Source organism: Petromyzon marinus, unplaced genomic scaffold (assembly GCF_048934315.1).
Source record: "Petromyzon marinus isolate PM22_M1 ecotype Great Lakes invasive population unplaced genomic scaffold, UKy_Petmar_22M1.pri1.0 PM_G_Scaffold_10, whole genome shotgun sequence".
Lineage (NCBI taxonomy): Eukaryota > Metazoa > Chordata > Hyperoartia > Petromyzontiformes > Petromyzontidae > Petromyzon > Petromyzon marinus.
The window spans coordinates 1,075,049-1,089,507 of NW_027422651.1; the positions used below are offsets into that span (position 1 = coordinate 1,075,049).

At 45.0% G+C, this 14,459-nt stretch overlaps 1 protein-coding gene across 1 annotated transcript in view; it reads left to right on the forward strand.

Annotated features, from left to right (window-relative positions):
- The first annotated feature begins 445 nt into the window (after window positions 1–445).
- The window catches only part of LOC142908618 (uncharacterized), a 61,132-nt gene continuing 47,118 nt past the window's right edge, over window positions 446–14,459 (forward strand). The window contains exon 1 of the mRNA XM_076059385.1: window positions 446–508. Coding sequence (XP_075915500.1) covers window positions 446–508 — 63 coding nt within the window. The remainder of the gene's footprint in view (window positions 509–14,459) is intronic.

Sequence of the window (14,459 nt, forward strand, 5' to 3'; positions counted from 1 at the left end):
AAGATGGTTTTTTGGGTTCTTATTTTTGTTTTTGGGTTTGTTGATGGCTCACAGGGCTACACCAAATAAACTGAACTGAACTTAGTAATAGGTTTTTACCCTTTTATCTGGCACCAAAACTGACACCTTTATACAAGGGGATCATGTTTGCAATAACCACAACACAAGCAGTCAAAATGCAAACGAAAAAGAGACAACTCTGATAATGATATTGGCACTGTCCTTGAAGTTGATTGGTCCACGCCCGAGACGGCATTTCTTAGAGCCCAGTCTCCACTGGTGTTGGACCAGACGACACCAAAAGGCATATCTTGCTACTGGCAAAGGAGGTCTCGTAATGACCTGAACTTAACCCGTGTCTACGCTCCTGGCCTTCAACACGGCGACACAAACCGGCGTCCCGCGCGGTGCAGGCTACTCGCTGAAACCTCGCGCATCGTGCGGCATGGGGAGGCCTTCGTCCAGCAGTGGAGTGGAAGAGCAGCTGTCCGTGTGCGCAATGGGAACCGTCATGAGACCGGGACGCTCATGGAGCTTTGTTTTCAAGGAGTCTTTCGTTAAAGCCAGACGCCTGTTTGAACGATGAGCTCCTGCGGGCATATTGCCACGTGACGTTGGTGCCGATGTTACGTAGGCCAGGCGTTATTCGTAATGTTTGGGACGCTTTCAATCGGCAACCCAAGCAATCGGGATGGCGAGATTAATCTTCTTGGTTCTGTCGGTAAAGTCACCTAGAATGGGAATAAAATAATAAAATAATAAAAATAAAACATTAACTTAAGCGCTGTCTTCCCGACAGTTCTGTTTCTTCACCTGAGGAAGGCTACTTGTGTTGTGGCCGAAACGTCGTGAGAATTTTATTTTATTATGTTTTATTTTAATTATTTTATTATTTTACTTCCATTCTACGTGGTGACTTTACCGAAAGAACCAAGAAGATGAATTCCTGCAGTCACGAAAGCTTTAAAAAGGCTAGATTAATGTTTAGTTTTTGGCTGCTACAAATTTGCACGTACAATATTAATTCGTTGAGCTTTGAGATAGCAAGGTCGCTTCTGAAATAGAGCTATATAGCTCACTGGGCCTTACCTGGTAAAATAATAAATAGTTGTAATAGTTGAGTTGTAATGTACCATCCAAGGTTGGCATGCTTATATATGTGTGATATAACCTACCCTTGGTACATTAGCAGTGGGATGATTAGCTGCCACCGTGTTCTAAACTTGTGTTTACTACTGCACTTGTAATGACTATCAATCTATGACTTAAAGTTATCGCTTTTAAACTCCTGGGGAATTTGATTGGACAAGCGCACACACACATCTCATTTTCATTATTTCCTTTTGGGAGCACAAATCTGCTCTGGAGCTGATTTGTTCATGCGTCAGAGGTATTCCTGTGAGTTCCAAAAGCGTTCTGGTTCCATACACCTGCAAATATGATTAGAAGAACCAAACTTAGGTAAGAGAGGAAGGGCGGAGGTCAAGTAGACAATTAAACAAATATATGTTGCGGCTAAGGTTGGGGGTTAAATTTTGATTTAAAGCTTTCGTGACTGCAGTAATTCTTATTCTTAGCTCTTTCGGTAAAGTCAAGTTGAAGGGAAACAATAAAATAATAAAATATATATAAAACAATAAAAAAATCTCACGACGTTTCGACCATAACACAAACGGTCGTCATCAGGTGTGTTGGTTTGCATAAATGTATTTATTCGCAAACAGCGCGTTTATTTATTTACTTACTTATTTTAAAAGCGTCAGCGCCACGCGCAGCGATTTGTCAGTTTATTTAGAAGGACGAGTCCATCTATGTTCTGAAAAGAGGAGGGGGGAGACGAAAAATTAATGTATGCTGTCTGAAAGCCACCGTAAGCGTGAACAATCAATTAAGACCTGAAATGGTTAATCAAATCTTTCCAATGATTGCTAAGCTAGAATCCATCTTTTCAGTTGAAATTGTCTCTGTGCTTGTATATGTGGATAGCCTCATGAACGAATCTCTCATGGTAGCCAGATGGCTTACAAAGAACCTCTGTCTTGGAAAAGTCAATGTCATGTGAGCCTACTGAATTATAACAGTGATCTGCCACGGCCGAGGTGTTGGTCCTACCGTGTTTAAGGTCTGCTTTGTGTTCATGAATGCGGTCCGAGACATTGTGTTTGGTTTCTCCAATGTAACTACTACCACAGAGGCAACTTAGTTTATAGACACCAGGGCACTGTATGTCCGGAATCACATCTTTTACAGACGGAACCAGATCATGGATTTTATGTAATGTGTTGAAACGGACCTGGATCTTGTGTTTATTCAAGATTTTGGAGATCTTTTTTTTGATCCCCGCAATGTAGGGTAAAGTGATGGTTTTGAAAGGCTCCTCAAGAGGGTCCTTCTTCATGGTTTGAGTGATAGCTTTGCGGATGGTATAGTCGGAGTAACCATTAGCCTTAAGAGCTTGGTGTACGTGCTTGAGTTCACTGCCTATGTGTTCCTGGTCGGATATGCATTGGGCTCTATGGTACAGAGTCTTGATGAGAGAATTCTTCTGTGATGGATGGTGGTGGGAATCCGGTTTCATATAAGCATCCGTATGGGTAGCTTTCCTGTAGACAGAGTGGCTCATTGAGCCATCAGGTCTCTTTTTAATTAGGACATCCAAAAAAGGTAGCTTGCCATCCTTTTCGACTTCCATGGTAAATCTGATGGCTGGGTGTATGGAATTGATGTGGTCGAAGAATTGGTCTAGAGCAGGCCGGCCATGTGGCCAGATGACAAAAGTGTCATCCACGTACCTCTTCCATAAGGTTGGGCGCAGAGTGGCAGTCTGGATGGCGTCAGTCTCAAATCTCTCCATGAAAATGTTAGCTATAACCGGAGATAGGGGGGAGCCCATTGGGGTGCCCTCAGTTTGTTTATAGAACGTTCCGTTCCAAGTGAAGTATGTATTGGTTAAACAGTGTCTCACCAGGGGGGGTACCTCAGTGTTTAGTCCTTGATGAATAAAGTCTTCAATGATTGCGATGGTGTCAGGTACAGGAACTGACTGGTGTAGCTAGCCTGGTGGTCACCACCTGGCAAGATACACTAGTCACGTGATAACTAGTGTAGCTAGCCTGGTGGTCACCACCTGGCTAGCTACACTAGTCACGTGATAACTAGTGTAGCTAGCCTGGTGGTCACCACCTGGCTAGCTACACTAGTCACGTGATAACTAGTGTAGCTAGCCTGGTGGTCACCACCTGGCTAGCTACACTAGTCACGTGATAACTAGTGTAGCTAGCCTGGTGGTCACCACCTGGCTAGCTACACCAGTCACGTCATAACTAGTGTAGCTAGCCTGGTGGTCACCACCTGGCTAGCTACACTAGTCACGTGATAACTAGTGCAGCTAGCCTGGTGGTCACCACCTGGCTAGCTACACTAGTCACGTGGTAACTAGTGTAGCTAGCCTGGTGGTTACCACCTGGCTAGACACACTAGTCACGTGATAACTAGTGTAGCTAGCCTGGTGGTCACCACCTGGCTAGCTACACTAGTCACGTGTCTCTGGTCTGGTGGGCACAGACCACGTGCAGCGAGACGCCGTACACTCAGTGTTGCTCTGCTACATCAGTTAGAGTTTTTAATTTCCGCCAACAAACCACGTCAAATATATCCTCAGCTATCAACAACAAATTAAATACGTCATTTTATATTTTCCTCTCACTCTCTCTCGAAAAACGAACCGTATTCCAAATATGTGCACGCAATACACATTCGCGAAAATCAAACACGCATGAACAAATATGAAATATCGCAACAAATATCGTGCCACACCGCGATGAATTGACCTGCAAGTCTTGTGGGGGGGGGGGGACCTCCCATGCAGTTTGCAGCGGCACGGCTGAGACGCTTGACTGGGAGGTACTCACTTGATGACTCCCACTAGCAAAGAAACCTCGTGTGCAATGTCTCTGAAGCATCGGGAATTAACGTAGCATTAGCCCGGGCAACAAAAGACGCAGATCCCCCCCGTGGTAACCTTTAACAGACTGTTGGGGCAAGTGCCCGTTAGTGAGCACCTCGGAAGCAGAATGTTTTACACTGGAGAAATTCGATGAGCTATGAAGCTCTTTTTCACCGATGTCCAGTAGGCGCACGGGGTGAGAACGTTAAAACAACACAAAGTAGAATACGTGATGGTAGTGCAAAGTACAAAAATGGTAAATAAATCGCCCAAACACACACACGCACGCAACTAAACCATCCCCATCCTACCAGGCAAAGCCCGGTGAGCTGCTATTAACTTATTTTTCAGAAGCGATTTGGCATATGAGGGTCGACTGACTGAGATGACTGGCCAATGCACCGCCATTGCCCCCACTACACACACACACAGTGTGTACGTACACACACACACTGTACACACAATGATGTCCACGTTGTTGTTGCTGAGTTCACGCACCCAAGGGAGGGGGCAATGGAAAATGAATCTAAATCAACTTAAATTGCATCCCCGCTCTGTGACGTCACCACTCAGCATGACCTCATCGGCATGAAGTGCCAGCAAGATGTGTACCTCGCTAGTGACGTCATGTCACCAAGATATTCACACTCCCCCAACCCCGTCCACAGCGCTCTTGAGCGTGACGTCACCTCCGCTTGGGTCACTGCCGATATCAATCCAGTGGCAATCCTTATTTGGGCAAAGCTACGCCCAGTGACTGGCGGTTCATTAACATAATGTGTCCTTGAAGCCGTCGCGAGTTTATTGCGACGGGTTCAGCAGCCACGCCCCATCTCTCGACATTTGGCCCGGACTCATTAACATAATTTATTCAGTTACAGAGCAGCTCATTGTGAAATGGACGTGTCTCTTACACCGGAAGTGACGTCATGTTACCTGCTTACACGCGTGATGTCGCGAGGTAACAGGAGGCTGCCGATCCGCGCTTGCACTGAAATCCGAGGTGAGAAATTCTCATGGTGGTGGTGGTTGTTGTTGCTTACCAAGGTAGAGCCTCTCTCTCTCGTAGGGATGTCAGTTGAGTAGCAGCGAGCATGGGAATCGATGTCCAGGTTGGAACTTTACAACGCGGGGCCTAGCCACGCGGGGCCTTGCCTCCTGCCCTCGCCTGATCGCGTTTGCTTCAATTATCTCGCTTATCTTCTTTGGTTCTTTCGGTAAAGTCACGTAGAATGAGAATAAAATAATAAATTGATAAAATAAAATAACACAATAATATTCTCACGACGTTTCGGCCACAACACAAGCGGCCTTCATCAGGTGAAGGGACGAGACTGTCTGGTAGGACAGCGCTGGAGTGAAAGAGCCACGTTCAGATCAAGGCCGTGATCTGAACGTGGCCTTTAAGGCCGTGATCTGAACGTGGCCTTTAAGGCCGTGATCTGAACGTTGCTCTTTCACTCCAGCGCTGTCCTACCAGATATTCTCGTCCCTTCACCTGATGAAGGCCGCTTGTGTTGTGGCCGAAACGTCGTGAGAATATTATTGTGTTATTTTATCAATTTATTATTTTATTCTCATTCTACGTGACTTTACCGAAAGAACCAAAGAAGATGAATCATTGCAGTCACGAAAGCTTTAAATCGAAATTTATCTCGCTTAGTTGAGCAATCTTTGTAAGAAAGTAAACTACCAGGCTATGTGTTTATTGTGTGTTGACCGACTCTCTGTGTTGCATTGCATTACATTTCCAAGTTTTACTCAGTTTGATTAAGTGTGCTTTTGATTTAAAGCTTTATTGACTGCAGGGATTAATATTCTTGGTTATTTCGGTAAAGTCACCACCACGTAGAAGGGAAACAATAAAATAATACAAATATAAAACAATAAAATAATAAAAATATTAAACAATTAAATTCTCACGACGTTTCGACTGTAAGACGAGCAATCATCATCAGGTGTGAAAACCACAGCAAGAAAATGTTCTTGTGTTGCTGTGGTTTTCACACCTGATGATCATTGCTCGTCTTGCAGTCGAAACGTCGTGAGAATTTTATTGTTTTATATTTTTATTATTTTATTGTTTCCCTTCTACGTGGTGACTTTACCGAAAGAACCAAGATTATAAGTGAGCTTTCTCTCTCTGCGTGTGCTCGTGTTATTATTATTTCCTGCAGTCACCAAAGTTCCAAATCTCTCATTGACACAAGGCCGTAATGATAATATGTTATAATAGTTATAATATATATTGGTGGGGGACATATCCCCCCCCAATAATCAAATATGCTCAAAATATATTGCTATAAAAATATTATTTAAAATAATAATTGCTATGCTATGTTAATAAAAACAATTTGCTAAACCTTGGCCACAAAATGTGGACTTGTCTTCATGTAACAATTTGTAGATTTGTGTTTGTATGATTGCGTTGTACTTTATGAATCCCTAATCTCTGCCATTATATACTATGAAACAAGAACAGTTAAAAAGTAAAAACAGAGCAATGTAATACAATACAATATTATACATTATTGTATCAAATAACAAAAACATTCCATCCCATGTGTTAGTGAAATGTTTCAATATTTTAGGAAATGTCAGGAAATTAGTTTTCAAATTTAGATTTTTTTTCTGGGGGGGGGACCCCAGAGCCCCTGGTAGATTTGGTCCCCCCCAATGTTGACTCCGTGGCTACGGCCTTGCATTGACTCGCGGATTTCTCTACACCCCCTCCCCTCTCTCTCTGCCCCCCTCTCTCTCTATTTAAGGCCTCGACACTGAGGCGTTGTTTCTCTGTGTGCCTACAGTGAGGGAAAAAAGTATTTGATCCCCTGCTGATTTTGTACGTTTGCCCACTGACAAGGAAATGATCAGTCTATAATTTTAATGGTAGGTTTATTTGAACAGTGAGAGACAGAATAACAACAAGAAAATCCAGATAAACGCATGTCAAAAATGTTATAAATTGATTTGCATTTTAATGAGGGAAATAAGTATTTGACCCCCTCTCAATCAGAAAGATTTCTGGCTCCCAGGTGTCTTTTATACAGGTAACGAGCTGAGATTAGGAGCACACTCTTAAAGGGAGTGCTCCTAATCTCAGCTTGTTACCTGTCTAAAAGACACCTGTCCACAGAAGCAATCAATCAATCAGATTCCAAACTCTCAACCATGGCCAAGACCAAAGAGCTCTCCAAGGATGTCAGGGACAAGGTTGTAGACCGACACAAGGCTGGAATGGGCTACAAGACCATTGCCAAGCAGCTTGGTGAGAAGGTGACAACAGTTGGTGCGATCATTCGCAAATGGAAGAAACACAAAAAAACTGTCAATCTCCTTCGGCCTGGGGTTCCATGCAAGATCTCACCTCGTGAAGTTGCAATGATCATGAGAACGGTGAGGAATCAGCCCAGAACTACACGGGAGGATCTTGTCAATGATCTCAAGGCAGCTGGGACCATAGTCACCAAGAAAACAATAACACACTTCACTGTGAAGGACTGAAATCCTGCAGCGCCCGCAAGGTCCCCCTGCTCAAGAAAGCACATATACATGCCCGTCTGAAGTTTGCCAATGAACATCTGAATGATTCAGAGGACAACTGGGTGAAAGTGTTTTGGTCGGATGAGACCAAAATGGAGCTCTTTGGCATCAACTCAACTCGCCGTGTTTGGAGGAGGAGGAATGCTGCCTATGACCCCAAGAACACCATCCCCACCGTCAAACATGGAGGTGGAAACATTATGCTTTGAGGGTGTTTTTCTGCTGAGGGGACAGGACAACTTCACCGCATCAAAGGGACGATGGACGGGGCCATGTACCGTCAAATTTTGGGTGAGAAACTCCTTCCCTCAGCCAGGGCATTGAAAATGGGTCGTGGATGGGTATTCCAGCATGACAATGACCCAAAACACACGGCCAAGGCAACAAAGGAGTGGCTCGAGAAGAAGTACATTAAGGTCCTGGAGTGGCCTAGCCAGTCTCCTGACCTTAATCTCATAGAAAATCTGTGGAGGGAGCTGAAGGTTCGAGTTGACAAACGTCAGCATCGAAACCTTAATGACTTGGAGAAGATCTGTAAAGAGGAGTGGGACAAAATCCCTCCTGAGATGTGTGCAAACCTGGTGGCCAACTACAAGAAACGTCTGACCTCTGTGATTGCCAACAAGGGTTTTGCCACCAAGTACTAAGTCATGTTTTGCAGAGGGGTCAAATACTTATTTCCCTAATTAAAATGCAAATCAATTTATAACATTTTTGACATGCGTTTTTCTGGATTTTGTTGTTATTCTGTCTCTCACTGTTCAAATAAACCTACCATTAAAATTATAGACTGATCATTTATTTGTCAGTGGGCAAAAGTACAAAATCAGCAGGGGATCAAATACTTTTTTTTCCCTCACTATGTGTGTATCTCTCTCTGTGTGTCTCTGTGTGTATCTATCTCTGTATGTGTGTCTCCGTGTCTGTGTTTTGTCTCTTTATCACATTGAGCAACCTTCGGAAGAACGTTATCAACCAGGTGGGGTGTTGACTGTTATGTTGGCCGACTCTCTGTGTTGTATTGCATTACATTTCTAAGTTTACGAGGTGTGTTTTCTCTTTCATTTGTACCTGATGATGATTGCTTGTGTTGCAATCAAAACGTCGCATGCTATGTGCACACAGCGTTGGTGTACGGTGCTTTTTGTGGAATATTTTGCTGTTTTTCCCTGGATTTTATGTGCGCACAGTCAATAGTCACTTCAATATGTCTTCTTGTTCATGTTTTAGTTTTTTTTTTGTTGTGGTTCCACCCGATTCAAGAGCCAAATGGCTCACAGGGCTATACCAAATACATGAAACTGAGCTATTATTTAATTAATTTATTCTTTCCTACGTGACTTTACCGAAAGAACCAAAGAGCATCTTGCTTAAGTTTTAATTTCTCTTCACCTGGCTCGCTACTTTGTAACTTTGTTTTGTTTTAAATATTCACAGATTTTTATTTTTTACCAGGCCACACCCGCGTTGAGCTGCTGTACCGCTCTTGTTTACAGAAGCAACCTGCCCACAACAACAACAAGGTGGGGCTTGTCAACAGCATGGTGGTGTTCACTCTAGACGCGTGGCGGTGTTCACTCTAGACACGTAGTGGTGTTCACTCTAGACGCGTGGCGGTGTTCACTCTAGACGTGTGGTGGTGTTCACTCTAGACGCATGGCGGTGTTCACTCTAGACGCTTAGTGGTGTTCACTCTAGACGCTTAGTGGTGTTCACTCTAGACATGTAGTGGTGTTCACTCTAGACACGTGGCGGTGTTCACTCTAGACGTGTGGTGGTGTTCACTCTAGACACGTGGTGGTGTTCACCCTAGACTCGGGGTGGTGTTCACTCTAGACGTGTGGCGGTGTTCACTCTAGAAGCGTGGTGGTGTTCACTCTAGACACGTGGTGGTGTTCACTCTAGATGCTTGGTGGTGTTCACTCTAGATGTGTGGTGGTGTTCACTCTAGACACGTGGTGGTGTTCACTCTAGACACGTGGTGGTGTTTACTCTAGACACGTGGTGGTGTTCACTCTAGACACGTGGTGGTGTTCACTCTAGACGCTTGGTGGTGTTCACTCTAGACGCTAGGTGGTGTTCACTCTAGACGCGTGGCGGTGTTCACTATAGACACGTGGTGGTGTTCACTCTAGACGTGTGGTGGTGTTCACTCTAGACACGTGGCGGTGTTCACTCTAGACGCTTGGTGGTGTTCACTCTAGACGCTAGGTGGTGTTCACTCTAGACGCGTGGCGGTGTTCACTATAGACACGTGGTGGTGTTCACTCTAGACGTGTGGTGGTGTTCACTCTAGACACGTGGTGGTGTTCACTCTAGACTCTTGGTGGTGTTCACTCTAGACGCTAGGTGGTGTTCACTCTAGACGCGTGGCGGTGTTCACTATAGACACGTGGTGGTGTTCACTCTAGACGCGTGGTGGTGTTCACTCTAGACGCGTGGTGGTGTTCACTCTAGACACGTGGTGGTGTTCACTCTAGACGCGTGGTGGTGTTCACTCTAGACGCTTAGTGGTGTTCACTCTAGACATGTGGCGGTGTTCACTCTAGACACGTGGTGGTGTTCACCCTAGACTCGGGGTGGTGTTCACTCTAGACACGTGGCGGTGTTCACTCTAGAAGCGTGGTGGTGTTCACTCTAGACGCTTAGTGGTGTTCACTCTAGACGCTTAGTGGTGTTCACTCTAGACGTGTGGTGGTGTTCACTCTAGATGCTTGGTGGTGTTCACTCTAGACACGTGGTGGTGTTCACTCTAGATGCTTGGTGGTGTTCACTCTAGACACGTGGTGGTGTTCACTCTAGACGCTTGGTGGTGTTCACTCTAGACGCTTGGTGGTGTTCACTCTAGACACGTGGTGGTGTTCACTCTAGATGCTTGGTGGTGTTCACTCTAGACACGTGGTGGTGTTCACTCTAGACGCTTGGTGGTGTTCACTCTAGACGCTAGGTGGTGTTCACTCTAGACGCGTGGCGGTGTTCACTATAGACACGTGGTGGTGTTCACTCTAGACGCGTGGTGGTGTTCACTCTAGACGCGTGGTGGTGTTCACTCTAGACACGTGGTGGTGTTCACTCTAGACACCTGGTGGTGTTCACTCTAGACGTGTAGTGGTGTTCACTCTAGATGCTTGGTGGTGTTCACTTTAGACCAGTGGTTCTTAACCTGGGTTCGATCGAACCCCAGGGGTTCGGTGAGTCGATCTCAGGGGTTCGGCAGAGCCCCCGCCACGGAGGTCCGGACACACTTGAATTATTGTGTAAATTTGTGATGACACACACGGCCCGCTTGGCCATCACTGGCTGCAGATGATCATGCTACACTGCTTGGCCAATCAGCGCTGCGGGGAATTTAGTGCGTACTCAGTAGTCAACGTGTGACTGTTGTTGTCGTACGTCGTGTGATTTCTTTAATATTTTATCCATACTAACTATGTCGGGCAAAAGAAGAAAGTGGTCGGACGAATATGTACAACATGGATTCTCATGTATCACGGAACGTGATGGGAGTGAGCGTCCTATCTGCATGATTTGCAACGCCAAGTTGAGCAACTCTAGTCTTGCACCGGCAAAACTAAAGGAACACTTCTTGAAGCTGCATGGAGACGGGGAATACAAGAACACAACACTTGCTGAATTCAGGGTGAAGAGAGCCAGATTCGATGAAAGGGCCACTCTGCCTGCTCTTGGATTTGTACCTGTTAACAAACCGATCCTGACAGCATCGTACGAAGTTGCTTACCTGATCGCAAAGCAGGGCAAGCCACACACCATTGGTGAAACACTTGTGAAACCAGCTGCATTAAAGATGGCGAATCTGATACTCGGAACAGCGGCCGAAGGTAAATTATCCCAAATTCCCCTTTCAAATGACACCGTCAGTGACAGAATAGAAGACATGAGTAAAGACATCTTGGCTCAAGTAGTCGCGGATCTGATTTCAAGCCCGGCAAAATTCAGCCTTCAACTCGACGAAACCACAGACGTTTCTGATCTAAGCCAGCTTGCTGTTTTTGTACGCTATGTGAAAGACGACATGATAAAAGAAGAGTTTTTATTTTGTAAGCCTCTTACAACAACAACGAAGGCAGCCGATGTGAAGAAGCTTGTGGATGACTTCTTCAGAGACAACAATCTTTCATGGGATATGGTTTCTGCAGTTTGTACGGACGGAGCTCCAGTCATGCTGGGAAGAAAGTCTGGTTTTGGTGCGCTAGTAAAGGCCGATGCACCACACATCATTGTGACGCATTGTATTCTGCACAGGCATGCGTTGGCAACAAAAACCTTACCTCCAAAAATGGCAGAAGTATTAAAAACTGTGGTGGAATGTGTGAACTATGTGCGAAAAAGTGCTCTGAGGCACCGCATCTTCAGTGAGCTGTGTAAAGAAATGGGCTCTGAATTTGAGGTACTTCTGCTCCATTCTAATATTCGGTGGTTATCCCGGGGACAGGTGCTGAATCGTGTTTTTGCCATGCGTGTGGAATTAGCCCTGTTTTTGCAAGAGCACCAACACTGCCATGCAGATTGCTTCAAAAATCCTGAGTTCATTCTCATTTTAGCGTACATGGCTGATATATTCGCAGCTCTCAATCATCTCAATCAGCAGATGCAGGGTGGTGGACTCAATATCATGGAAGCGGAAGAACACCTGAAGGCTTTTCAAAAAAAGCTACCGTTATGGAAACGACGAACAGAGAACAATAACTTCGCAAACTTCCCGCTTCTGGACGACTGTGCAAGTAAGATCGAAGATGTGTCTGGAATCGGAGATATTTCTGTATCCACGGAACTGAAGCAAACAATTGCCACGCACTTAGATGAGCTTGCAAAGTCTCTCGACGGATATTTCCCTACAAGAGAGTCATATCCAGCATGGGTGAGACAGCCGTTCACGTTTGCTGTTGAAACAGCAGATGTCAATGATGAATTCCTCGACGAAATCATTGAAATTCAGCAGAGCCAGGTTCAACAGCAACTCTTCAGAACAACAACGCTCTCAACGTTTTGGTGTCGACAAATGAACAAGTATCCAGTTATTGCTAAGAAAGCCCTGGATTTTTTTTATTCCATTTGTTACAACATATCTTTGTGAGCAATCCTTTTCGAGGATGCTGGACATAAAAACGAAGAAAAGGAACAGACTTTGCTGTGAAAATGACATGAGAGTGGCACTTGCCAAGGTGAAGCCACGCATATCTGAACTGATCTCTCAAAGGCAACAGCAGAAGTCACTTTGATTTCCAGGTATGTAATTTGTTGTGAGTTTATGCATTGTGTTGGTTTTATTCTTTGAACAAGGTAATGTTCATGCACGGCTCATTTTGTGTACCAGTAAAAAACATATCTACGTCTTGAATTTGAAAAAAATCACATTTTATTTTTCACTAAAGAGGGGTTCGGTGAATGCGCATATGAAACTGGTGGGGTTCGGTACCTCCAACAAGGTTAAGAACCACTGCTCTAGATGCGTGGCGGTGTTCATTCTCTACATGTAGAGGGGAGACCGGGGGTTCGGGAAGGAAATCCACACGACCACGGGGAGAGAGACACGCAGCCTCGGTTGTGTTGATTGATCCTCAATTAACTACTTGGTGGAGTGAGGAAGCATTAATACTGAGCAGGTGAAGGTGGCCAGGCGTGGGTCTGGACACACCACCACCTGTGAACCATGCCAGTGTGTGACAGTGGTGGAGCCAGTGGGGGGTGGGGTGGCACGTGCCCCCCCAACGATCCGATCTAAATCCCTCATTTTGATAGGATCATTGGGGTTTATTAGTAATAAGCTTCGCTACCCAGCTTCGCCCGGGACTTGGATTCTTGTTTTTGGTTAACTCCGCATTCCCTTCTATTTCACTGAAAAACCCTGGAAAAAATTGATGCTTGCAAGAAAGAAAAAAGCCGAAACAAATCAATTTACCTAAATCGGATGTTTTCACTCAAGGAAATTCAACCTTAACCCACTTCTACGTAAGGTCGATTTTGGCCACTCGGGGAAGGGAATAATGACGTGGCGAGCTGAAAATAGTCATGTTCACTTAGAAATTCCAGACAGCGTTAGCTGTGCAAATTTTCACGACGCCAGAGCTCAGCGTTGGAGAGGTTTTTGTTGCTTCACACAAACAAAAAGATGGAATGTTCTGCTTCATATTTAAGATAGCAGTTCTACTCGTTCTTCGCACGGAGGATATGTATTGAACTCCCAAGAAACCAATGGCTTCATCGGCCAGGAGCGAAGCGCCACCTAAAATCTCCCGGCACGCTGTTAACAGCTCTAAGCATTGCAGAGCGCTTAACTCAGAGGTGTTGCGGGTTGACGCCAGACACTTCATGGTCATTCCCCCCCCCCCCCCCAAAAAAAATATACAAAATACTTTTTACATTTTTTACATTGTGTACAGTATGGAACATACCCACATGCCAAATTTAAAGTGCGTGGCACGTTGGGAAGTATGCTAAACATTTCGAACAGACACACGTATCCACACATTTCCCTTTCATATATATAGATAAATCAGCATTTTGCGACCCCCACTGCCACCGTGTGGCATATTATTACGTGCCGGGGACTCTATGAGAGGACAAGAGTCTGAGTCCATAATTGGCAATAAGTAACGGCAATGCAGTTGTAAGTGAGTCACAGAATGTTGCGCAGTTGCGTATACTGTACACGACTTCCCTGAAGACAAACACCTTCAGCGAGCGCAATGCCGATCACACACGTCGAATAAAAAGCAAGGGACAAGTCATTACTTACTAACAACTCCTTACTAACAACTCCTTACTAACTAACAACTCCTTACTAACAATTCCTTACTAACAACTCCTTACGTATTAACAACTCCTTACTAACAATTCCTTACTAACAACTCCTATCATTTTTCATTGCTGGAGGGGTTGCCCCCCCTACCTGAAAATCCTGGCTTCGCCTCTTGAGTGTGTCACAGTGTCAAGTTTGTGTTTGCAGTAA